We start from the raw sequence: 26,478 nt of genomic DNA on the forward strand, positions 1-26,478 counted from the left end.
TGATAATCAATGTTCTTATGCTCAGGTGCCAGGTGAGTTTATCATCCAGATATAGCCCCCATTTAGCTACAACAGCTCTGCACACAGGCAAGTCTTTGAAACCATTATTTCCACTAGTCTCCTTCCCGAGAAACACACTCTTCACAGGGTGCAATGTTCAGTTCCATAAGCTTAAAGGAAAAAGGTAATACATAGTTGTATCAATATTCTCTGTTCTAGCTGAAAGCACTTAACTGAGAAATAAGCTTCCTTGACTGAATTAATTGAACAGTGGTTTTACACGTGTGATCCTAAGCATTTGATCATTCCGTACTTCTAATTCCCTTCTCTTTTATCAGTAAGGCAGCATTCCTCTCTGGCTCAAGGACTGTAAGTTTGAAGTACAAACTCAAAGGTACTGGAAACTAAGTTAAATCTTGACCAGAGAATTGTTTCTTAATGCACAAAAGTGAAAATTGAACGTCTTTTTAAAAGTAATTCTTACCAAGATTTTCAGACTTTTTATTTCGGAAATGCATAGTGTGCAGAAGCATTTCCACACAGTTCTTTTGCTGAAATTCATGAGACATTTATACAAAAAAAACCAAAACTGTGAAACAGCAACAGTGAAGTTCTTTCATTTAATTAAAATGAAAAACAGTTCATAGATTTAAAGGAGAACTTGGTCCACATAAATGAGTTATGTAAGTTTTGTTCTAGTGCATTCTATGGTGGAATTCATATTTGAACTAGTCTATGTCTCTGGAATAATCTAATTAAAGGAAGTGCTGTTGCAGTATCTCTAGAAAATAGTATGTAAATATACAAAACACCAATTCATGTACTAAACTATTCTGAGAATCAAATCCTCCTTTAAAGAAAGAGAAATAATCTGTAATCTACAATCGAACATTCAAATACAATGCAGAAACCCAGTGCTTCACTGATAATTTTTCCTACAATTCTTCCCTCAGTATTTTAAGTTTGAAAAACAGTGTAGTTTAAAATTAGCAAATATATAAATTTGGTCCGCAAAAATCTTGTAGCAGGTAGAAAAGAGAAATACATGTATTGCAAATTGATCTTATTCATAGCATAAATCTATAAAACTATGTATTATTTAGGAAAAATAGGTTAAAAAAGATCTTATTTATAGGTTTAAACCTTGTCCCAACACCATACGGGTAGTGTACAGAAAACCTATTATTATGCTTAGTATATGTAGTTTGTGAAAACTACTTAATATTTCTTGTTATTCTCTCAGTAAATTGCAACACAGAAATCAAAAACAATGTGCTACTACAGTGAACTTTGAATGAAAAACACAGAAATACAAGAATTTAAACAAAATAATCCATAAATTTGAAATACATGCTTTCTGTTTAAATTAATTTGACATTACTGTTTTCTTAAACTTAATTTTTACTATACATCTTTAGTGGCAACAGATAAACAGACTGTCACAGACTGAATTTGTTGGCAGGATTTTTCTATTGTCCCTCTATCAGATTCAACTCTATCAAATGCTGGTTGACTAATATTGGAATGATTTTTAATACTGCATTCTACTTTTCACAAACATCAATTTCAATGAAAAGGGCATATGAGGTCTTAAAAGCACAAATATCACTTAAGGCAGAAAGTTAAATTATCGTCTATTAGTACAGGCAGAGTCAACTAGGAATAAAAATAATGAAAACATTTCATTTTATTGGGTTGTAATTGGGAGGGACCATAATTAAAAAGTAAAAAAACCACCTACCATGTTAAACTGTTGCACTTTCCCTCCTCCCTCAATTGTACAATTATATACAAATCTGCTGAACTTCCTCAGGATGAAGCAAGTCTGCACTAAAACAAAACAGGGTCACTTCAGCAGCTTGATTCAAGAGTGGCTACCACTCTGCCAGTCTTGCGAACTTCTCTCTCCTTCTTTTGAACCTTTTCCTTCTGCTTTTCCAGTTTTTCTTGTGTTTTTCTAATATCCTTAATTTTTTTCTTTATTGTTGATCGGTCATTTTGACTGGAAACTCCCAAAGCCTTTGGGGGGGGGGGGAAGGAAGAAAAGAAAAAACCTCGTAATTAATTTTTCCTACATAACTCATCAGTGCTTGCACGTGAACGGTTTAAAAAAGCGTTAATCACTTTGCTGCAAGATAGCCTGTTTATTTGGAAAATAAGGATTTAAGTCCTCAAGAGCATTGTAAATGATCATCTGGGAAACAAGGTAAGGAAACAAGGGCCTATTCTTTTTTGGTTGTGCAGTAACAGCTTCTTGGTGCATTTACAAACACATAGACAAATGAGAATTTCAAGCAAATAGCATAATAAATAGTAGTCTCAAAATATTTTCTAGCTCTTTTTATACAAGAGGAATTTATATTCAGTAACTAGTCTCTAATTTTTAACATTAAGGATTTTAGAGTGTACTATTAGAAAGTGTATTAAGTAAACGATACACTTTGATTTTTGATCAGCAGGTGGCAGCACCCGATGCCAAGTTACAGACAGCACTCGCTCATACTCTATGGAACTCTGAATGGCACTGGGTGTAAACTAAGCTTTAAGTATCAACATTCAAAGTTCCCCAAATAGAGAGGCATTTGACAGACACGTAACACGTATTTCCTCTGTATCCAAGAAAATATTTGACAAAATACAGGACGTTTAGTGTTGCACATCTGTTCTAAAATGCAGGTATATTTTGGAGACTGAAGTTAAGACACTTTTTTTTCCTCCCTAAAACACTCAAATCCTACTGTTGATCATTAACAATAATTTTCCTTATGCCAGAATAGACCAATGAACCTCATTTTAGTCACACATCTTGCCTGTTCAAAATGCAGTCTGATAATGACAAAAAACCCCCAAAAGAGTTTAATAGCCTATAAGGGATACATACCATGCAGCTCCCAGAGGTAAAATGGCAAGAAAAGGCTCAAAAGAAAAATGTAGAATAGATTTTTTCAGCAGGAATAAAACCCAAAAACATTTAGAAGGTCACCAGATAAGATTTTAGCCTTCCCATCTGAAGAGGAGATAGGGAAGAAAGATTTCTGAAAGTGAATCCTGCAGTTCTATGCATTTAAATTGGCTGGATCTTGTTTTGATGTGACCTTACGCTGAGATTGAGGATAGATGTATCAAGCCCCTTTGGGAAATTATGCTTACTTTGATTTCCTCAAGATGCAAACAAGGAAGAAATACTTGGTATTTTTCTGATTAAAACTGGCTTGTCTTTAATTGTTCAATCAATTACTAAATTCTCATCTAACTGTATAGTCTCCCAAGTATTTCAAAAGCAAAACTCTATCCCTTAAAAAGCCACAAAACCAGGAGAATAGACTTTGTAGGTTAAAAATATGTCTAAATCAGCAGTGAAATTTATACAGTTACAAATCTATCCTGGGATATTCACATACCTTTAACTTCTCGCTGTCAAGCTGCATTAACTGCTGTCCATCTATGTTCATAGCTGTGAACTCTGTAATATACTGCTCCATGTTCATTCCCATTAACCAGTGGCACACTTGCTGGGTGGTCCATTCACAAATAGGTCTACTGTGCCATTGATTTTGCTTTCCTGTTGTTGTAAATTCATCATCTAATGCCTAACCAATTGAGAAAAGTCACCGTAAGCAATATTTTACTTGACTGTATGTTGAATTCCAGTTGCCAACTGAGTTTGATTAATAAAATACATTTTTAAACATACTCTAGCTCCAAAAGGACTTAAGTTCTTGAGATCACAGTTTACAGTCAGTTTGCCTAGGAATTTGCTATAAACAAAAAGACACCACAACATTCAACACAAACTAAGTCAGAAATAGAGAACACAACTGGTTTTCTCTAAGAAATTATATAGCAAAGCATTCACTTAAATTTGATGTACCCTAACAATGAACAAGTTTCCTCAGTCAGTTAAGGTAGCTCAATCCTAATGTTAGATACTGCCTTACACAGCATTAAGAATAATCAAGTAGCTCTTCAACCGTATTATTGATTATTGTTAAGTAAACGAAATCCAGAATAAAAGCAATTTTAGTAGTCAGTAAATCTGGTGACTGTTCCAGGTACAGTTTTACTAAATTTGGTGCATTTCTAAATAGAGAGGACTGTTTATTCTTTCATCTAATGCCATCACATCATCATTTTAAAGGGTCTGCCTAGTAGAAGACCATTTCAGAAGAGCTTGTAGCCTTCCACTGAAAATACCCTTGCTCACACAGCTTTTGAAGCTCCCTGCTTCAATTTCAGTTAGCTTCTGAGGGGAAAAGGGTACTGCTGTATGTCCTGAAGTGCTTTATTACTTCATCACAAAAAAGCTACATAAAACAGCTCAATATCTGTACAGAAGAATTCTAGTGCAATACTTGAATTGGTAACATCAGAGTTACCAGAAGTTTTATTAACTATCCAAAATGATCTCTCACTAGCTCATGATTGAGTGAATTAGACTTGTGGACTGCTCCATGAGGCAGCTTCCACTACTTATCAAAGACATTTTCAAAACAGAGAGAAGTATGCCCATTTTTTCCAGCGAGCCACACACGTGTAATTTGTAAACAGAAAACATGGAAATAAGCATCTTTCTAGTGATGGATTTGATACATGACCCTGTAAGTTTCAGGTGAACAACTACATATCCAACCAGAGTGATCTCACAAAAATCCAAATCCCTTGATGGAAAATTTGGGAGAGTTGATTGAATGTAACAAAGTAATTCTGGCTATTGCGAGTGAAAGACAGCGAGACATAGGCCTGTCATACAATCCGGTCATACTGTAAACTAGAACTGAGAGTGCAACATGGAACACACATCTGAGGTGAAACAAATACAATTTTAAATTTCTGATGCATCAGAGGACTACATATAATTAGAAATTGTTTTCTTTCCCTGGTCTGTGAAACAAAGGACAGTGGTTACATTAGGAGGTAGTGCAGATAAATAAGTTTGTAGAGCATAACAGTTTGTGCTGAGGTCCTAAAATCCATCCTGCAAGCATTTTGAAGGATTTTCAGTGGGAATGTACCAGGAATACACCTGATTTGATTTCCAAGATAAATCAAGGTAAGGCAAGTGGGGACAATCAGGAGATTTACTTCAAAAATTAACTCGTAATCCAAATTAAAATGCTTACATAGATATAACAAGATACACAGATACAACACATCCACCTTCCTGATATGCAAAAGAACAACAATTTTTGTAAAACAACAGCCAAGGGCTCTAGAAGAGGTTTTGCTTGAAGTGCTCTATACAGCATCTGTGTCAAGACAACTGGGGCCCAGTGAGTTTTCTATCCAAGCTGTATCAAGCTTGAGATGCTTCGTACAGAGAAAGAAGATTTATTGTATAAATTACTAAAGGAATTTAAAAATGCCCGTTTATTTTAAATCATTTCAGGTAATAGCACTCCTCAACCTGATATTGTAATACAAAAATATATATTGGTAACTTTGTGTTTTGTCTCATACTAGCAAGTGTTCATGAATAATACACAAAAAAAGGGGAAACTTTTTACATTTCAAGTTTGACCTGTATGCCAGAGTTGTGTGTGGTCTATCAGCAGCAAGAAATACTGAAATATATATTGTGACATATTTTTTTTATATATATATATACACACACACATACTTTTATCCTCTGGGGTGCGTGTATATATCTACCTATCTATATACTTATCTCCTTTACACTGAGAAATCTGTAAAAAGTTTCATTCCAGTTGGAACTCACTCATTAGTTTTATTTAATCTGCACTAACCATGCAAGAACTTTGCTTCTGAAATTTCAAAGTATAAGTACTTGAAGAAGGTGTACTCCTGTCAAACAAAGAGCCCTAGATTCATTCATTTCACCAGGGGAATGCAGTCCCCTGACAGAATCTCAGGGGCTCTCTGCAGCAGTTCCTCCAAGCAGCACAGATTAGAGTAGCTAACAGACTTGTACCTCAGAGGAGTCCTCCAGACTGAGCTACTAATTCCAGTCTAGGCTTTCAGCATTATCAGCTGCTAACAAACACCTCCTACTTTATATCAGTAAAGACACAACCTAAAACCAGAAGTTGTTGTACCAAAAACTGAATCTGTATTAAAACACTTAGACATCATCTCCTCACAGAAGTGAACAGGAAGATATTTAGTCCTGTATAATTTGAATTTTTCACTACTGCACAAGGGAAAAGCACATTTAACTTTTTTTTTTCAGTATATGAATAGAAAAGTGAAAAGTGTAAAAGAATAAGATGAAGAGCACTGATTTTTGAGTAATGCTATTGGTCATTAAATAACACCTCTACATAATTTTTTTCCCAATTGTTCACTGTCCTTCCAGAGGCAGAAGGACTGTCCCAAGCTGTCTGTACATCAGTTACAGTCCCCAAAACAGCCAACACACACACACATAAGATCAGCTGCAAATTCAGAAAGCAGAACTAAAACTACTTATAAGGTATGGAAGCATGAGAAAATCATGTGCTCCTGCATAAAAACACAGGTGATTCAGAAAGCAAGTACAGAAATACTGAAGGGTCTAAAGATAAAAATGCAAAACCCAAGAAAACACCAATGCCATCACACCATTTAACAGACTAAAAACTTTAGAAGGGTAGGAGGGATTACTAGCTAGCTTAGTGACCAACTGTGAGTGGAAGGTGCCTTTGCTGTAACTAGCTGGCTGCTACCTACCTAACTCTCACCACACAGTCACTTCCCCAAACTGCCTGTAAGTATCTGCCCAGCAGAGGCAGACTCTTCAGTGCTGCTCCTGTCTAGATTTCTAAGAGGTGCTTCCATCTCCTGTCTACTAACAATTCCAGGGTTCATAGGGCAGCATACCGTAGCCCGTTCCTCTGAAAGCAGGGGTTGTCACACTGGCTAGCATGATCCCTAGTGTATATTTATGAACCCATCCGAACAACAAGCACCAGGTAGAAATTCTACCTGTGAAGAGCTTAAGTTAAGGATTTGAAATACCCAAAATTGCTGTAAGATTGGTTACTTATTTTTTCCTAGACCTCAATGTATTGTACTTCTAATTAAAAAAAAACAAGAACAGAACTACCTTCTTCACACATACTGCTTTCCAAAAGAGAAACCAGCTCTGAGTGTATTTATCCTCAGAACAAACACTGATAGTCAATGGAATTACGCAAAAGGTACAAACAACTTTTATTGGCTATGTGCATAAGCAACATATGAACTAGAGAGAATGCTAGAATCAGACTCATCCATAACAAAAAAAAGGCTTAAATCATGACTTTACACAAGCACAATTGGTAATAGACAACTTTCGTTTGAGTTTTAGAACCAGAAGTTTACTGAAAGTTGTAACACTTATCAAAGAACAGTATTCAAGAAGATATTTGGTTTTGTTAAAATCTTATGATTTATACCGCTTCAAAGTTTTAGAAACATATTTCATTCATGAACCATTTCATTCAAAAAAGTGCAGAGAGCACTTGCGAGGATAGATATTAACTGGAGTTCCTCCGGTTTTCATTAGATCTATGACTGTCACCTCTGATAAAAATCTGCAAGAAATTAATCCACTACTGAAACCTGTAAGCTAGTTATACAATTTTTGATTTAATATTTATAACATTGTTTGTAAGATTGTTCTGACTTCCTACATAATACTGGAATATTTGAAGATTTCACGAAAGCCTGGTTTAACATAGCTAATAACCAACCCCCACATTCATGAACCATCATTTAATTTTTTTCTTCAAACATTATCACTACCAGTTTGGCAAGCCCTCTAACTCAATTCTGGAAGATGATTGTGTTCAGCTTTTAATGACTCCTCCCAGTCTATAAAGGATTTAATTTATAAAGACGCCCATCAGTCAAACACTGAATGAGACAGTATCTCAGAACGTTACCGAAGTGTTGACTTCAGGTTTCAGCTGTAGCCAAAGGAGTTGGTTCTCCAGGGGAATGAACACTGATTTTCAGGTATCTGGTTTCTACCTATATATCAGAACCAGTATATTCTGGTTTGTTTAGTTGTTGGGTTTTTTCTCCTTTTTTTCCTGTTGTTTGTTTTGATTGAGAGGAAATTTTATGGTAAAACAAACCTGCACAAATGTGAAGGCAAGATCAAAAATGTTGCAGTTTTCATTCACCCATGAAATTGCTTTAGATTAGTGGAACAGAAAGGTGTTATATTTAAAAATCAAAACCTGCAATTTGATTAGAAAGAGTTCATTCTAATTCTTATAACTAGGATCAGAACAGAAAGGGTGATATACCATCTACCAGTCCGTGTCCTTAGTTCAGTAACAGCTTACAATTCTTTACAGTGCTCTTCAACATTCAAATATGGAAACAGCCATCTAGTTTCACATTACACAAATCTGTTTCTATTAAACATGCTGTAGTGTGAACAACAACATCAACAAGACACATATACACACTTTGAAACTCACCTCATTTGAAGAGAAGGTTAAAGTGTGTGAACGACCTGACAGATTTGGTTCAGTCACTAACCCTGAAAGTTCACAACTTGGCTTGCTATGGTATGTATCATCTATGACAATTCTACTCTGCAAACAAGTGGAAATAACGTTTTATTAACTCACTCCTTGGAAAAGCAGGTCATAAGGAGACATTCTAGTAATTTTGATTTTTGGTAAAAAAAATACTATGACTCAGTTATCTTTAGATCACATATGAAATGCACTCACTACATCAAGCATCTGACTTGTTTTTGTTAAACTTCTGAATTCAAAAACAAAGTAACAAATTTAAAGCAACATCTCCAGTAAGAACACCTTGTGTGGACAATCAGTCATAACCTGAAATAGCGTTAAAGTACACAAGGAAATACATGTGGTTACTTTTTCAGCAGGCATACCCCACTCAGGAAGAAGCAATTTAAGATTTATGTGGTGGAATTATTCATACTGAGTTTGTATTCAACTGAAATCTACACAAGCACTATGAATGTGCTTTAGAAAGCGCTGTTCTGTTGGTGAGATAAAAATCAGTCCTAATTGTTTATGGTCATTAAGATTCCCATGGCCCAGAAGTGCCCCCATAAGTTAGTTTCTGAAAATGAGAACTAGGTTTAGACTTCCTAGTTGCCCACTACAGAACCACTGTAGTCGACAGTGAAACAAATAGGCTGTCTTTGCCTGACATACATCGAGAATTGCAATAGCAAGGAGCTGTCGACAGCTTGCAGATCAGGGTTTAAATTAGTTCATGAATAGAGCATACAGAGCTCACCTTAGGACAAACTCTCCCAGAACTTTAAATTCTTATTTAAGATACTGTATCGTGTTGCTGTTAGTTTTAACAGCTCTGATGAGGGTGGTGAAACACTGGAAGAGGTTGCCTAGAGAGGTAGTAGATGCCCCATTCCTGGAAACATTCAAGGTCAGGGCTCTGAGCAACCTGGTCTAGTGGAAGGTGTCCCTGCTCACTGGAGGTGGGCTGGACTAGATGACCTTTAAAGGTACCTTCCAACCCAAACTACTCTGTGATCCTGTGATTGAATTTTGAGGTGGCTGCATTTGAGGCACAGTCATCTGAAAATTACCTTGATATGAAAAATACCACATATCTTTAGAAGAATTTTTATAATACGTGGACTGTTATCAAGCTATATTAAATCTTCTTTATAGCTAAAGTACCAAACAGTGTAAAAACATTGTAACAAATCCGAACATTTTAGATGTTAAACAACTACTTGGATGTCTTTACAAAAAATGGTTTAACACTGTAAATCTACAGTAATTAAGCAGTTTGACAATGTGAATAAATTACTTTCAAAACAGAAAATTCTTCTGAAATATAAGATTTTGACAAATATATTCTTTTACTAAATTAACAAAGTACTATTAATTTTTTTAAAAAAATATGTAACAAAGTAAAATTCAGGTTAGAAATATGACTGATGTAAGAACTATCATATTGAAAGAATGCAAAATCTTCATAACATTTACTGTTTACATTCAGTTATTACACTTAGTCTGTGTTTAAAGGAAGCTTTTGGATCTGCATGACTGCCTTAGCATCTAAAAGCAGCAGGATCTAGGTGCAAACTTAGCCACCAGTCAGTACTCATACAACCTCAGGCAGGTTATCTGAGCAGTGTGTGACTCAAGTTGTGGACCATGAGAAAAATCAGATGCTACACCTGAAAACTTCACAGCAGATTTGATAAGAAAATGCTTCTAAAGAATAGTAATGTATGTGTTTCCCAGAATATTTTCTAACTTGATTATCTCCATTTCCAACTCAGATCCTGACTTCTACGCTACTTTTCTTTAGTGAGTGAAAAGTAATTCTGCCAAAACCATGCCTCCTACTTTTGACTTTCTAAAATTTATTTCTCAGTACTACTCTTTGTTGCCTACGAACAGTAAGCAATTATTTACCATTATTTTCTCTAATTTTCTGTAAGTCTCTAATCAACTAACTATACTTCGTAAGGATTCCATACCGTATCCCTATATGCATAAATAATCTGAGATACTAAATTAAGCTGACATTAAAGACATTTTTCATCAATAACTTCTGCTTCTATAAGAGAACTATGTTTTTGCAGTTGTCTTCATTGAGCACTTTTGTAATTTGTGTTCTGATTTCAGTTTAACCTGAACTCTAAATTTTCTAGATTATTCTATTTTTGTTTTGGGGGCACATACTTGATCTTCGCACTCCCTTTTACCCTAAATTACTGATACGCATTTCCAGTCTTTAAAAAAAAAAAAAAAAAGTAAAAAAGTAAAAGAGTAAAGAAAACTAAAAACCAAGGAAAAAAGCCACCACCACCACAACCCAACAAACAAAAAAACCTGCAAATCACAAGTTGAGTTTTCCTGCTACCTTTTCATGGAGTGTGGTACTGTACACGACTGAAAAACGGTGTTCTATTTACCACACAGATTATTTTATTAATTACACTATATTTTAGGAACTTCTTAGTCTTTTAGATACAAAAAGAATTACCAGAAGCAACAGAATACTTAGTCCATCAACCTATTCTCAAATTAATTTCAACCCGAACTGAAAAATCGATTTAGGAGCTTTTGTTTTAGCCACCCTCAATTCACTCCTTCTACCTCTGCAGAGCAGTTGAGAATAATTCCGAAACAAAATTGTACAAGAAAAAGAGAGGATGATATTTGAGCAAAGTATTTAATGAGACCTTAGAAAAAATATGAAGAAAACATAGCCAAAAGTAAAGCATCTCAGCACCAGTTGTAATGTTTTCTCCTCTCCCTGCTCCTATTTAGTTTAAAGTAGTATAACTTCATTTTAAGGATTTAGAGCCAGTTGCAAAGATTTTTGATTCTCTAAGAGCACAGAGTTTGGATAGAAGATATTTTATAAATATGCTTCCTAAAATTTAAGATACTAGGATATAAATAGTTTAAACCACAGTGTTCTTCCTTGCAATGAAAATGAAACACTGCATACAGGCTTACAGAAGCTAAATAATGCTCTGGAAAAATAATGAATATGAACAGTATATATATGTTTGTATTGTATCAGAGAATGGGACTAAATCAAGGGGCAGATTATGTAAAGGGACTAATTTAAGAACTGTGTAATTTCAAAATCTCATATGGCTAACCAGTCTGCAAACACTCAGATCACAGGATTTTAGTTCTTGTGTTTCTAGTTTTCACAAGCAACAAGAAGTTGATTGTCAAATTATAAGTTTAAGACTAACCTCAGTATCACTTTAAGAAAACAAAACCTTTCTAGGCACAGTAATTTTAAGAGGCAAATATTGCAGAAACAGAAAACAGTTAAAATATAATTACATTCCTTACATCATCACTATTAAAACACAACTACAGAAATTATACACAATGTGAAAGACTCAGTACAATAGCTCGGTATTTTTACACGACAAAGTTCTTATTTTAGGGTATCTACTTTTACCTGCTCTTTAAGAAATGCTTTCATGTGATCATATGGGATACTACAGATGTAAAAGCAATAAATATTATGGAGTTAACATCAACAAAAAGGAGTATTATTTCCTTAAATTCTGGGAAGATGATTTTGTCCCTGCTGTTATGTTGTTTTAGTAACAAGACTTACTGCTGAGTGGTCAAGCACATTTTTCTCAGTTTTAGCGAGGTTTACCAGTGAAAGCCTTGTTACTGTAGTGCAAACTTAATGATCAACTGCAGGTTAAGATCTACAAAGATTAGTCATCCCAAGCAGTAGCAACTGTCACATTACCATCTTCATAAAAGACACCAAACGTTGCAAAGTAAAAACAGCCTGACTTTGGAAAGGCAGAGTATGATTTTAGGATCAATTAATGTATGAGAATCTGTTCTTTAACAGGGTCAGCTTTCTATCAAAGCAGGAATATAGCTGAGGACTTGTATATTTTTCCAGCTGCTGGTTTGCAACTGGCACTAAGGAAAAGAAAAGAGCAGCAAGCAGCAATTACATACTGGAGCATGAGAAGGAGACCAAAAAAATAAAACAGTAGACAAGAAGCCAGCTGGAAGGTTAAAGCGATGATCAACTTGGATAAAGTATACAATGATGAGAAGAAAAGGCTATTATTTCAGGGCAATGTGGAAAGAGAAAGAGCACGCAATCTGGTAAGATCTACACCTTTCTCATTGCCAAAAAAGTGTATATATATATAAACACATGCAGGGGTGCTTAAGCAGATTATGGGTGCCTACAGTAGAATTGCAGCAGTGGGACTTTTACTACACTCAGAAAAATTATTTGGATTAGACAGAAGGAGGAATGAAATGGGGACGAATGGGTTCTTCTGAACCAATAACTTTGAAAGCTAAACCACTGAATGTTTGTTTATACAGAAAGCATCTCTTGATAGCTTTCCTACAGCCTATTAAGAGATCAACCATGCAGTCCTATTTAATCAAAAATTGTACCAGAGTGCATGCATATCCCCTCCAACATGGATCTTGCAGTCCCAGGATCTTTGGATTATTTACAGAAAAATCTGTTGGCCACTGCATGCTTCAAGAGAAGCAAACTATGCAGGAGCTGTAAATATACAAGACTGACACACACTGGATAGTATCTTGTGAAGTGTTGTTCTACTTCAGAGATTAAAAAGTTCCTATTCTTCTTAAGTTCCTGTGTTATAGTAAGGTATTGTATGGTTCTAAAACCACCTTTTTTTTTTTTTCCAAACTATGTATGCAGACAGTGTGACTTTACAGTCCCTGTGACAGCAGTAAGCTAAGAAAACAGAAGGTAATTTTAAAAAAATGCATTATAACAGCATTTTAGTGCAATCAGCATCTGGAAACATGGAAAGCCAACTTGTTGTTATCTGCTATCTATGCAAAATATCAGTGACTTCATGGACTACAACCAAGCAAGTTTCTCTTCTAGATTTGTAACTCATTTCTCTCTAATAACACAGAGGAAGAAAAAAAAAGTAAAGGGTATTTTTGACAATCAGAGTGAACAAAGAACCTGAAACTCAAGAATAAACCTAGTTTATGAGGTTACTCAAATAGCTACAATTTTGAATCTGACAGAATCCCAAGGAAACCAGAATGAAGGTAAGTTAATATGATTGTTACTAACAATCTTACATTGAAATAGGTTTTAACAAAATATTTGGACAGCACACACATTAAACTTCTTTTTACAGCCATTTCTCTCAAATAGTTTAAACTGTAAAAACAGTAACTTTATGGTTACAGACTGAACTGTGTAGCCTCACTCTTGAGGTCTGGTTAAAAGGCTTTAAAACATTATCAGTTACTCAGAAGCAGTTTCCTAGAAGAAAGAGTGTTATACAGATGTATCTCTTGGCTTTCAATACTAAATTTGTTAATGAAAATGAAGATACTATCTTCATCCACCTGTCTGGTACTCCACCTCTACATACCAGTATGGTAAGAACTGGTTGGCCAACTGCCTGGGAAGCTGACCTCTTATTTATGTACACTTCCTCCAAGTATTAGACTGTATTAGGGAAACAGATTTGGCTTTTAAAACTATACTATCCTAAAGCTAGTGTTACTTTTAATGCTACAAACCAGTGAAAAAACATGCCCTGTGATTGTTCCTTAGATGCTACTTCAACCTGAATAGCCTCCACTGATGCTTCAACTGAACAGGAGGGAATGGGAACACTCACACGGTTTCTGCTTGTGAGGTCTGTAAAGTCTCAAACTTCTGCAGCAATGTTTGTAAGAGGTGATGTGGTCAAGGACTAAGTCATCAAGCTTCCACATACTAAACACTGATGTTTTTACTTTATCAAGATGCAATGCTTAAATATTCAAAGCACAAATTAGTCATCTTTACCTTGCTTCTGTTCTTCTCTTGACCATGTTCACAACTGTCCTGCCCGCTCTGAGTAGCATGCAGGCTGCTACTAGAAATCTGAGGCTCTTTGTGGCTGTCTCCAAACCAAGAGAAAGGCATGCAAGTAGGAACAGGGGAATCTGAATCTGATGCAGACAGATTGTTGCCAGAGTCATCCAACAGTTCTCGGGAACCTCTGAAATAAGATTGTGTTTAAGCAACAGCAGCAAAAAACCCCACCCTGCCCCCCAAACACACAATCCCCCCACAAACCAACAAACTCAAAACACACACTGCTCATTTTCACCTGTTTCACAGCAAAATTGATATTTAAAATGAAAAGTGATACTTGCCTTTAAATATCCATGCAAAATAATTTGAGTTATTGAACACAAATTTAGAGTTTTTGCAGAATTTCACACAACCATTTAACAGTTTCAAATAATTTGCAAATTTAATTTACTCAATATTCATCTTCCTAAGCAAAATACAGTTTTTATATTTAAGATATGGTACAACATGTTAAACTTATGAACCATTTAAAAATGTAACTCTACTATCTCTTCTATACTATGTATTTTTCTTATTTCATGAGATTAGAAGCTCATCTTCACATCATTATATTAATCTTCACAGAATTTTGCCACTGTTATACTTGAATGTACTTTAAGGTCAAACAGTAATGATAGTTTTAAAGAAATTCTTAGGTTAAAAATTTTAGGAATGCAGCATGTATGTATTAAACAAACAAAACGACTACCTGCTATCCAGAGAACCTCTTAGATTTTCTTTTTCTTGTTTCTTGCCCTTGCCTCCAGATTTCCGTAATCCGCTGAAGTGAAAAAACACCATTTTCATAAAGCGTTTACATTTACACAGTGCAACTTTTTTTAATCAGCAAACTATTTTTTACATTGATTTCAACAGTTACAAAAAGCCACATCTATGTTGTTACACAGAATGTGATTTTGCAGATTATCTACGCAATCAAGAAGCACTGTCACTTTATTTAAGAACCACGACAGAATTATGAATGTACCTTTTTCAAAGACCACATATAATCAAAATAAACACAGAAAATGTCCAAAGAAACTTAGCATGTAGTGGATACAACCAAGAAGAACAACACAGTTTTGTTGCTATATAAATGTTCACATGCAACGCAGAGTAACTTGAACTAAGTCACTAACTACGTTCTCTGTGTGTCAAATAAGTTATCATTTTTACGTTATATATTATGGTTTACTTGTTGCCGTACCAGTCCGAGGCTCTGATGTTAGCTGGCTTCAACAAGCTTTATCCCTGGCTCCAAACGAACAAGGCTTATTGCAAAATTACCAACTCTTCTCCCAGATCCCCAGAATTCAGTTACCACACTGCATTTCCAGATAATATGCAGCTTGCACATTTTTTTTTCCGCCTGTTCACAATCTCATCTAAATGAAATTCAGAAATCCACTCATCACTGCTGCCCGCCTCCAAGGAACAGTTCAGCAGCTACTATAGCGAAACCCTATGTAACGACACCTCTACTGCAGAAGGAATTAAGGCAAGACAGGTATCTAATTTTAGACTGTAACGCCAGCAGAGCATAACATTAGAGTCTAGGGTCCAACAATATTTTGGCATAAAACTATGCATGGATTTGCAATTTAATTCATAGATAAACCATGTATTCAGATAAAAACTGAAGAACCCTAAGAAATTCTTTGAGAGAAAGAAGTACAGATAAATAAAATCAAAATGTGGTAGAAACATGAAGTAGCACTGTAGCTATGAAGTAGCATTGCTGGATTTCCTCAACATTTTTTTAATTTAGAGAACATGATATTCTCCAAAAGTAACACTGAAAATCGTTTATTTCCAAGTGAACACAAATAAAATCTTACCCAAAATCTGGAAATCTCCTTTTGGACTTTCCTGATGTTCCTTCAGTTGTTTCTACTGTCCTGTCTTCATTTTTCTTTTCTTCCGCTTTTCACAGAGGAGTGAAAAAGAAAGTCGTTATTCTAAAAATACTTGCAAGTTTCAAGCACTTATGATGATGCTTGTAAGTAAGAAAGATACTAAGACTTGAGTAACAGTGTAAAAATTCACATTTACACATGAAGATACTAGCTGAAAATACTTCAACCATTCAACATAAGTTATTCTCTATGCCATCTTCCCATCGTTCTGGCTGTGCTGTACTATTGACAAATGGCAATAGAACAGTTACTTATGACTGATCAAAAATATTGCTTTTGATAAACAGTAATTCTATAATGTCTACAGAAAAATAAAACCACGGTATTTTGCTTCAATGAATTACAAATGAACGATAGTTTAAGTTAGGTTTAGAAAAAAGTACCTCCTCCTTTTGCAAAATGTCAACTTCAAAATACATCAACTAGATAACCAGTATAAGATGCACGAAAAACTCAGTTTTAAACCAACAGTTGAGCAAGTACAGCATTTAATCATCCTTTATAACACTTGAAGTATTGTAAGATATTCCTTTTGCATTTTTTCTGGTTCAGTAGTTAGTCCAGGCTAGCTACTTTGAACATGAGCTGTGTATGCAAGCTGCTAGCTCCAGAAAGTGTGCCTAACCAACATGATAGCCAGTACCTGGAGAGCAGACAGATCCTAACAAGTTGAGTTACAAACTGTGACTATCCTAAAGAAATAATTCGGACTTTGAAGCTCCTCCAAGACCGTGGCATTTTCAAAACTGGAACACAACCTGCTAGGATCCAATTTTTCACCAGAGGGAGCATGTTCAATTCCAACGGCTCAATTACTGAGTGAAATCAAGTGACAGACTTAAACGTTTAACACACTACCTCTTCCCAATGGATTGTGACAGATTACTGCAAGTCCTGAACATACTTCCTTTTAAATTCTCAGGCTACTAGACTATTTTTTTTAAATAACTGAAACATGTTTTGTATTGCAAATCAGGTGTTTCATAACTAAGCTGGCTATGAAAGAGATGCAGCCTGCTTTTTGTGAGGCAAAGTAGGTTTTAAGCTCTGCCTCAAGACAACTCCTGACATGAAGTAATGTACACAGATCCCTTGAAGGATTAGAAAAAACAAAAATCATGTTTACTGCACAAAACTGAGGACAACTCCCCACCACCCCTTCAGCTAATAATCCTTCCTGAAACATATAATGGTTATCTCAAAGTTTACATGATAAACAGTCAGGGGATTTTCCTTTTTTTTTTTTTGTTCCCATATCTGATCAGTAGTTTCTGATCAACATCAGCACTTTATCTAATTAGTTAACCACTCCTTCTAAACATGTAACGTCCAATAAATTATAACTACCAGTTAAACTGGTTATTTTTCTTGTCAACTTAAATACAAAACCAGAAGAATTAATTTTGATATCGACATTTGTTTCCACCCCTCTCTCCAGAGGTAATATTTAAGAAGAGAGGTAATTTCTAAAATGCAGTACAACAGGTTAAAATGCAGACCGATACATGAATGGATGGGAAGGTAATAGAAAGAATTATTTCAATTAAATAATAGGTAGACATTTAAATATGGTTAGAAAGCAACAATCTAGTATTTAGTGTCATTTTGCCTACAAAGGTTCAGCTTTCAATACTAATCCTCATCTTTGATGTACTGCACTAATTAGCTCTTCCAGTGACACTGTCAATTTTAAGAAAACGTTTGCAATGCTTCAGCCATCACAAAAAAAATTGTAGAAAAGAAAGCAACATCACTTTAATATTAGGTACTTGTTTTCATAAGATTTTTTTTTGCAAAAACAAACAAACAAACCATACAGAAGTTGGAGTAGAGACTATTTTTGTTTAAGACTCTCTAGAAACACACAGAATGAGAAGAGTATAAAACAAATCCCGTTTTCAGGGTATTAAAAGAAAAGTTTTGTCCAAGCTGTATGGAAAGGACAGCAAGTATAATCTGCCTTCATATATTGTACTAGCTGACTAAAGAAAATATGAAGCGTTTAAAATATTTTATCTGACCCCTTTTTCAACTATTCCTAAGAAAAAAAGCCAAATACTTCTATCAAATAATGATTAGTAGTGACTAGGCTGATTAGAATACCTTTAACCTTTTCCTAGTGAGAAACAGTCTAAAAGGGCGAGATGAATAATGCAGTAATTCCCACAACATTCAAGATCCCTATCTTGTTTAAAGACCTGGATAACACCTGGAAGCACAAAGACAACACTGAGTTTTCCTGGGAATTGGGAAATCAGTCAAATTTACTCTTCAATACACTGCCACTTACGAGGCTACTGTTTTGCAGAAATGCGTTAGGATCTTTACTGATTATCCACAGTCAATGACTTAGCTCCCCTCAAGCTTATGTCAAGGCAACCATTTAGACTCTCCAAATTTACAGGTTTGAGTTTTTACCAAACTGTCTTAGACCTATTCCTTTCTCTAACTGTTTAACTGAAACAGCATTTATTTTGCAGGCACCTTTTAGATACTTGGCCCTATAAATTATTTTAGAACTGCTGAGTTTTTGTAGAAAACTGGTAACTAACTTGTTGCAGATGAAGGAATTAGAAGATAGATGAGCATATTTCAGAACATACTACTGTTGTATCAAAATCTTTCAGGTAAGTAAAAATAGAATACAATGAACTTTTTGCTAACTTCAAACTTTCCTGAAGAGTTAACAAGTGGTTTTAGAACATGTAATTAGTTTTGTAGTCAATTAATTTTCCCTCAGAGTAGTTCATTGTTCAATATTCATTTATATCTAGAATCTGTAATACTTTAATCCCAAAGGATTAAAATAATAATAAACCCTTAAGTCTTACCCTTGGCCTCTTTCCCTTTCCCTTTTGCTTCTCTTTGCTTAACATTCTTGGGATACCCTTGAGGAGAATTTGGAGCCATCTCTTCAGGAGGAGGTGAACAAGTGGTGGTTGTACTATTTTCATTGTTTGGTTTGTGTACTGGAGAAGAGTGTGTGGAAGCAGAAGGACTTGACTCTAGAGGACTTTCTGTGCTTTCTGTTTGTTCAGGCTTTTCACTCTTTCGATCAATGTCATCCAGGCGCGGGAGAGTTAATTTTTCACTTGTTTCTAAGGTCTTGGTTAGGTACACAGTGGAAAGTTCTCTGTTGAGAACAGTATCTTCTGAATCCTCATCCTTCAACAAATTCAAAATTTATTTTATGATATGCACAACATATAATCATTTACTATCTGATCTTTTACCAGGATGTAAGGATATGCTATGCTACACCCAAGCTCCCTCAGTTCAGAAATAGATACCATCTACATCACATGAAGTTGATTTTAGAGGATTTCTGTTACCCACCTCTACATACATCTTTCTGCACATCTCAAAGCATCAGAAACATTCTGGTACATCTTGGCCGTTCCAATTCAATGCAACCACTTTTCAGTCTAACTAAAGTAGTCCAGTCTTCCCCCTCTGTGACAGGTGCTCTCATATACCAACTACATACACCTTAATTCTTTAACTGTTTTCCAGAAATGTGCTAGAACATTTTACTCGTATACCTTTTGTGGACTTAAATGATTATTTATGGAATAATGAAGCATTTCAGAAGTGTTTAGTTGGTATACTAAACTGGTAACTAACTAGTTTCAGATAAAGGAATTGTAAGATAGATAAACATATTTCACAACATACTACTGTCACTATATCAAAATCTTTCAGTAAGCAGAAGTAGAATACAACAAGCTTGCATACTTCTTTGCTAACTTCAAATTAACTGTGCCACAAAGAATATGTCAGAGATCACACATGTGGTATGAACCTGAACAGGGTTTTTCACTTGATACAGCATAAAAATATGATGCTTTGGCACAGTCTGAATGCAGCATTGACAATACTTACAATTGCAAATACAGATAAAACTAAACATACATTCAGGCTCCTGAATGCATGATTATCTATGAATATTGGTACCTGTAGATTTGCAGTCTGTTGTCCAGCCCCAAGAGATTCTTTCAGCTTTGATCGAGAAGGTGGCTGGCGTTTTACTTTCAGAGCAAGCTGAGCTTTTGCTTTGTGGGCACTGGTGTCTAATCTGGGAGTATCCCCAACAAACGCATCAAAATCTGCAACAAATATGTACTACTTCAAAAAAAAACAACAAAAACACCAAAACCTGGTAGGCAAGTTCTCCAACCCACTGTCCAGAAAAACATTCAGAAGTTAAATATTATTTTATGTAATACAACAATATTTTAACACATTGTGATAGCAATTTCTAATTAATTTAAAAGATATTTCTATCCAATTTCTTTAATAAAAAAAAAAATTATCCATCAGGATGTAGTTCTATTATGGCTTGAAAACTGAATTTTATTCTCAAACAGATGAGATTTGTGCCCAAAATGTACTTTCTTATCCTTGTTCTTTAAGATAAAAAGTCTTTACAAAGTACATAAGCATCTACCAAATCTTTTTAAAATATGCTTCTCCTTTGAATCACCATCTGATATTTTATAACATTCTGGGCATAAAATTACAAGACAAATAAAAAAAAAAAAATCACAGCAAGTTTTGGTGTAAATCATAGCTTCAAACCCAATGGGATTTTAATTGACATATCTCAGTGTTTTAGTCCCACTAATAGAGAATCAGAGGAACAGTGAAGATGATCTCCCTTCATTTACCTCTTTGCCCCAGCATTTAAGAAATACATTACTACAATACTGGAAATGTTGGGGGACTTAAAAAAAAAAATATCCACACTGGCTCAGGTCAAACATTTACCCAGTCAGTAGGAAATAGCAAACACTTAACTTCTTTTAACAACAAAAAACCACTACACTACTACCTCCTAATTTTTGTTAAATGCAAATCAAAGATCCTACAATCTACTTACCAGAAATCAACATATCTGAAGAATTTAGTCTTTCTTCTATTGACTCTCTTTCTTTTTCATTTTCTTCTCTTATCTTTGACTGTTCATTATATTGGCCTGGACTTTGACAGCCATCTTCCAATAAGCTGCCACCTCCAAACACATATGGTATTCTCTCATATACTTTTAATTTACTTTCAAGCTCTGAAATCTGCAAGAATTAAAATTCAGAATTTTAATTTCAGAGATACAACTCTCCAAGAATGCAGAAGTTTATTTCAAAACATAATACTGCGTTACTTTTTCCTGATATATTTTCAGCTGTTCCGCATATTTCTGGTCTCTCTCTTCAAGTAGCCTTGAATGATCCTCTTCTTTTTTCATAAATTCTATTTCTCTGGTGAAAGAAATATATACATATATATGAAACAGTCATATCTAGAAATGTAGAAAAATACATGAAATATGCACAGATGCATTTACTAAAAAGATTTTTTCAATGTATTTGTAATGCTTCTACTGTCTTCAAAAGAAAATACATATGACACTATAATTTACTCTAGGCTGAAAAAGGATGTGTTGGTAAACTTTTTCTACAAAGTTACAACCATTTCTCTACTTTTAAAAGTGGCAAGTTGCATATATGTTTAAAGTGTGAAATGTCTGCATGACTACAATCATTGTATCTTATTCTCTTCCACAAAGATACCCGCACACACAGGATTTTCCTTCCAAAAGCTTTGGTAAAATTCTTTGTAGGAAAATAAATTGCATTTCAAGTTTCTACTTGGTTCATCCTACAGAAATTGCAATGGCTTTTACAAAAAAACGCCAATGATTACAAGAAAGAAACAAAAATAAAAGCTGCTTTTTTCTGAAAGGCAGATGTAATAACACACAAAACCAGAAAATAAGTGTAGATCATCTACGCAAAAGGCAAAAGCTTCAGGGACAGTCAAAGGAGTAATGGGAATTTGACAAACAGCAAGGAAATGGGAACTAGCACGTTAGCAGTCATCTTAACGTGCTTTTGAACTTCCATGCAGATACACTTGGGAGGAGAGGGGAATGGAGACCTTTAAAAAGCTCACCAAACAGCACAAAAATGCACTGTGAAAAGTAACATTTCTGGATGTGGACTACGGAGCAGAAGATCGTGCAAACTGCCTTTAAAAGTAAATAGCAAGTGGAGAAACTGGGGACAAGAGAGTTATATGCTTACAATAACTACCAAAAGCAACAGTTGTGTTCTGTATTATCAAGACACTTCAAGTATTTTGCAATCTCATTTATCTAAGAGGAAAGAAGGTAGAACAAATAGACACAACGGCATGACAACCGGATTCCAGTCTTATACAGGTGTATCTAATAAGCAACATTATCTCTACTAAAAACCCCAAATCTGTTAACAGATTGAAGATACTGGTTTTATGCTGTCATTTTGATGGGCTAGATACATATCCCAAACTCTTAATTTTTCTCAGAATTCCTTTTATTCCCCCTACAAGATAACACTCCTAACTCAGACTGAATGACATGTATCTGGCCCTTATTATATACCCTTAGATGCCTACCCTATCTGGAACATTTAAGTCGGTCACAGCTAGAGGGTTTTTCACAAAAGGCAAAAGGTATTGCCAGATACCTCATGCCAAATTTCAAGTAGTCCTTTCAAAAGTACAGATGCATTACAGTTTCTCAACTAATCTGTTTTAAAAATTTTTTACTGAAATGTCAAATCATTTTTCCTAAGCTTAGAATCAAAAGCAGCAGCAAAATCTTTGGGGAACCTTTCCAGAAGCTGGTGACTTTAAGGTATGGAAGAATTTAGCATGTATAGCCCACTGCTTCCCTAAACTCTGACAAATGAAAAGAAAGTGTGTTAAGCAAATCCTAATCCTAGGTATTGCTGTCACTTTTTCCCATAATGTCCAAAACATACAGGCAAGAAATAGAGACCTGGTATTTTGGGGTACTTACTTTTGTTGGTAATCTTTAAGCAATTTCTTGGCCTTGCTGTATTTCTTTTCAAGGGCATCACATTGTTCTTGAGTTTCTTTAAGATGCTCATTTACTGTTTTGCACAAACTCTGTGCCTCTAACCAGTAGGTCTCTAACTTCTTAATTTTCTCTTTGCTTTCGTCTAAATTTTGCTGAAGCTGGGCTCGATTCAGTTTCCATTCATTTTTTTCTGCTTCAACAACTTTTAACTGAAAAGATTAATATTTAAGAAATTAATCTAAACTAAAAGATGAAATAAAAAACCAGTTGTTTATACACGTTTAAGTAGAGAATAGCAATTAAATACTTACCAGTAATATTAAAACAAGACACTGAACTTTTAAAGAAATTATATCAACTTTCCCAACCCTTGCTAATCCAAGAAAGTTTAGAATTCAAACCCGAGAGGCTTTTGCTACTTCCTCATTAGTACTGCTTCGTTTTAAAGAGATAAAAGACCTTTATTATTAGCTTATGTTGACTTGTTCAAGATCTCACCATCTCTTAATACCTCTGGAGAGGCCTACTCTGATTAACTTCAAAGGCAACTGGAGATACAGTATCTTAACCTGTATAAGACAAGCTCCCTGTCCTACTGCTTTCTTACCAACAGCTTTTTGAATAAAGCTAATGAGACCAGTTGACCTTCCCTGATACTTTGGTCTTCCTAGTAAATGATGATATACCCATGGTTCGCTTTCCTAGGGCTAATGTATAAAGACACAAACATTCTCTTAACAAAGGAAAGGGATGGGGCTGCTTCAGCTTGACCGAAGCCACATTATAAAAGGGAATGTTAACAGGTGAAGTTCTCCAGGCCTTGGAGGAGTGAGCAGGCAGGATACCGCTTAGTTTGCCCATGCCTCCTTTGGGGACACCATTTACACTGAGAAAATCACTGCTTTTTGAAGCCAGTTAAGATCACCTGCTGATGGAACAGTAATGTTGAAAGGACCAAGAATTTCTTGAATTAAAAATGGGGCAGTAAGTTGTGCTAATACAGACATTTTTAATATTAGCATTTTAGTAATCCAGTTGGGCCAAATTTCAATAATACTACAAGGAGCAGGAACACTGTCAGAAATCAAATCAGAACTATGATAAGAACATGAAGAAACTTGGGCTGCCTTGCCTTTCTACACTTGGAGCTCTGAACATTTACAGAGTGCAAGAAAAAACCCCAATATTATTCAAAGTTATTGCAATCTGAAGCACTAACCCCTTCCCACTTGCTAACTGCCCCCAGCAATGTGCTTCAACTTGTCCTAGGGTACACATTTCTCGGCACGGCAACACAGAAGAGCAATGGAATAAAAAGCTGCTCACCTACAACAAACATTTCCAGAAAAAGGCCATGCACAGATCTCCATCAATGGAAAAAGCAGCAAAAAGAACAAGAAACCCTTTTGCAGAGAAAGCAGAGGTGCTGAACCAATCCTCACCAAAAAGAAAAAAAGCTGGAAAAAACTCTCTCTCCAGTGCAGTCAGAAATTTGAGGAGGGAAAGAGGGGAAACCAGGTAACAGAAATAACCTTCTGGTAACAGAAAGTCAGCCACAAACCATTGTCTGTAAGTGCCAGATCTATACTGAAATAAGACAGGTTCTATCCACGGAAAATATTCTCACATTTGTTTGGGAGCTTGTTTCATACAGTACTTCTCTACATTCAGTTCTACTCCAAGCAGTAATACTGAAGCATTAATTTTATAGTGGCACAGGGGGGATTTTGCAGTTGGGCTTTTTTGTTTGGTAGGTTTGTTTTTTGTTGGTTTTTTTGTGGGTTTTTTTGTTTTTTGTTTTTTTAATTTGAGCACAGCTCTTCAGTTTAGAAATGCCAGTCTAGCATAACAGACTACATAAAGCCTGAGGCCTAAAACTGATTGCTGCCTTCTGCATTCAGCCTATTCTTGGTAAAATTCATAGGTAGAAATAAAAACCCACAACAAACCAAACCCACCACCAAATAATAAGGTTCTTTGAAAACTTACTTTCTCCTTCAGTTGATTCACTTCAGCTGTTGTGACTGCATGTTTTAATTGTAGCTGAAAGAAACAAAAAATTGTGAGCACACACAAAATGACACTTGAAATGCTAGATTTACTTGTTCATGATTCCCTTCTTCCTCAAACCATTTTTATAGTAGCATAAAATCAACTTACTTATTTGTCAATTACAGAAGTGATCATGAGCTTTTTATTAAAAAAAAAAGTTGAAGTCAAAACCAAAGAAAGTTCCATGGTATTCTATTTGCTACAAAAATCAATTCATGATCATCTATAGTTAAAAATCCCACATTGTTGTCTACACATTAAGAAAAGTGAGGAGGTTAATATAGTGTTTCAGTGTTCCAGGAAAATGAAAAGGCAGCAATGCACTTATGATGACAACTGGTACACAGAATCAAATAAAAAATTAACAGTACTAAATATTTTTACTTATCAGCACTTGCAAATAAATATGGTGGCTTTGTTTTCAAATTAAGCCTTGTACTTTACACCACAGATCTTCACAGGATTATTAGAAATGGATAAAGGATACACCTAAGCCAAATGTAAAGATTATGGTTAACATGTCTTAAGAAAACAGCACACATATGTGTGCAAAAGCACTTTTTTTTTTTTTTTAACAACCATTAGTTATTTCTTGTATCTCACTTTCCATCTGTAATCCTGGGTGGATTTTTTTTTTTTTTTGGGCAAGGCATAGTGCACCAAACACACATTAAAACAAATGATTCCATGACTACCTTTTATTTAGATTTATGTTAATAACAGCATAGCAATGATTCTAGCTGAGAATTTAATTGTATCCCAAGTAAATATAGCACTTCTGAAAAGATGCTGTAGCTTGCTGCTATGCTTCCTAACCTAGAAAAACTATAGATGTTCTCTAGTGATCAATAGCCTGAAATTTCAACTTCTTCAACGTCATCAATGTTATCAAGGGAGCAAACTTAAAGAGGTCTGCAAAATACTGCTCCTGACAAAACAGTTTCCTTGCAGTATATTTTTCTCCTCCCAAGTGAAAATAACAGGGACTTAAATCTACCAAAGAAGCCCAGACCCCTAAGAGCCAAAGACTGTACCACTTAAATCCCTGACTAGGGGGTTCCACAGATCTGAATAAAGCAAATATGGTCCTTTATAAAAACCCTGGGAAACTGGAATCCAATTTTCCAACTATGTTAAGTGGGGATTCAGTCTGGAATGTCCTATGGGGTTTATAAACTCATTAGTTCCAAAAAATACACCATAAAAAACCCCAGAAGGGATCACCTGAAAAAACCCTCCAAGTCAAAACCATGCCAATCTACAGAATCAAGTGCTTTTATGTACACAGAGATTTCCCAGAAGACCTCAGGGACTAGAGCAAGAAATAAGATGTGTTTTTCT

At 35.2% G+C, this 26,478-nt stretch overlaps 1 protein-coding gene across 3 annotated transcripts in view; it reads right to left on the reverse strand.

Annotated features, from left to right (window-relative positions):
- Window positions 1–606: 606 nt before the first annotated feature.
- Window positions 607–26,478, reverse strand: part of LOC141925275 (neurabin-2-like) — a 46,229-nt gene continuing 20,357 nt past the window's right edge. For 2 of the 3 annotated variants that reach the window (XM_074829123.1, XM_074829124.1), the window contains exons 8-19: window positions 25,075–25,128; window positions 23,065–23,294; window positions 21,385–21,481; window positions 21,106–21,295; window positions 20,181–20,332; window positions 19,058–19,391; window positions 16,149–16,233; window positions 15,020–15,091; window positions 14,260–14,455; window positions 8,409–8,525; window positions 3,402–3,590; window positions 607–2,019 (exon numbers count right to left, since the gene is read on the reverse strand). In XM_074829123.1, coding sequence (XP_074685224.1) covers window positions 1,852–2,019; window positions 3,402–3,590; window positions 8,409–8,525; window positions 14,260–14,455; window positions 15,020–15,091; window positions 16,149–16,233; window positions 19,058–19,391; window positions 20,181–20,332; window positions 21,106–21,295; window positions 21,385–21,481; window positions 23,065–23,294; window positions 25,075–25,128 — 1,884 coding nt within the window. In that variant the 3' untranslated portion in view covers window positions 607–1,851. The remainder of the gene's footprint in view (window positions 2,020–3,401; window positions 3,591–8,408; window positions 8,526–14,259; window positions 14,456–15,019; window positions 15,092–16,148; window positions 16,234–19,057; window positions 19,392–20,180; window positions 20,333–21,105; window positions 21,296–21,384; window positions 21,482–23,064; window positions 23,295–25,074; window positions 25,129–26,478) is intronic. The other variant, XM_074829125.1, reaches the window with a different exon arrangement.

The sequence above is a fragment of the Strix aluco genome, chromosome 6 (assembly GCF_031877795.1).
Source record: "Strix aluco isolate bStrAlu1 chromosome 6, bStrAlu1.hap1, whole genome shotgun sequence".
NCBI classification, from domain to species: domain Eukaryota; kingdom Metazoa; phylum Chordata; class Aves; order Strigiformes; family Strigidae; genus Strix; species Strix aluco.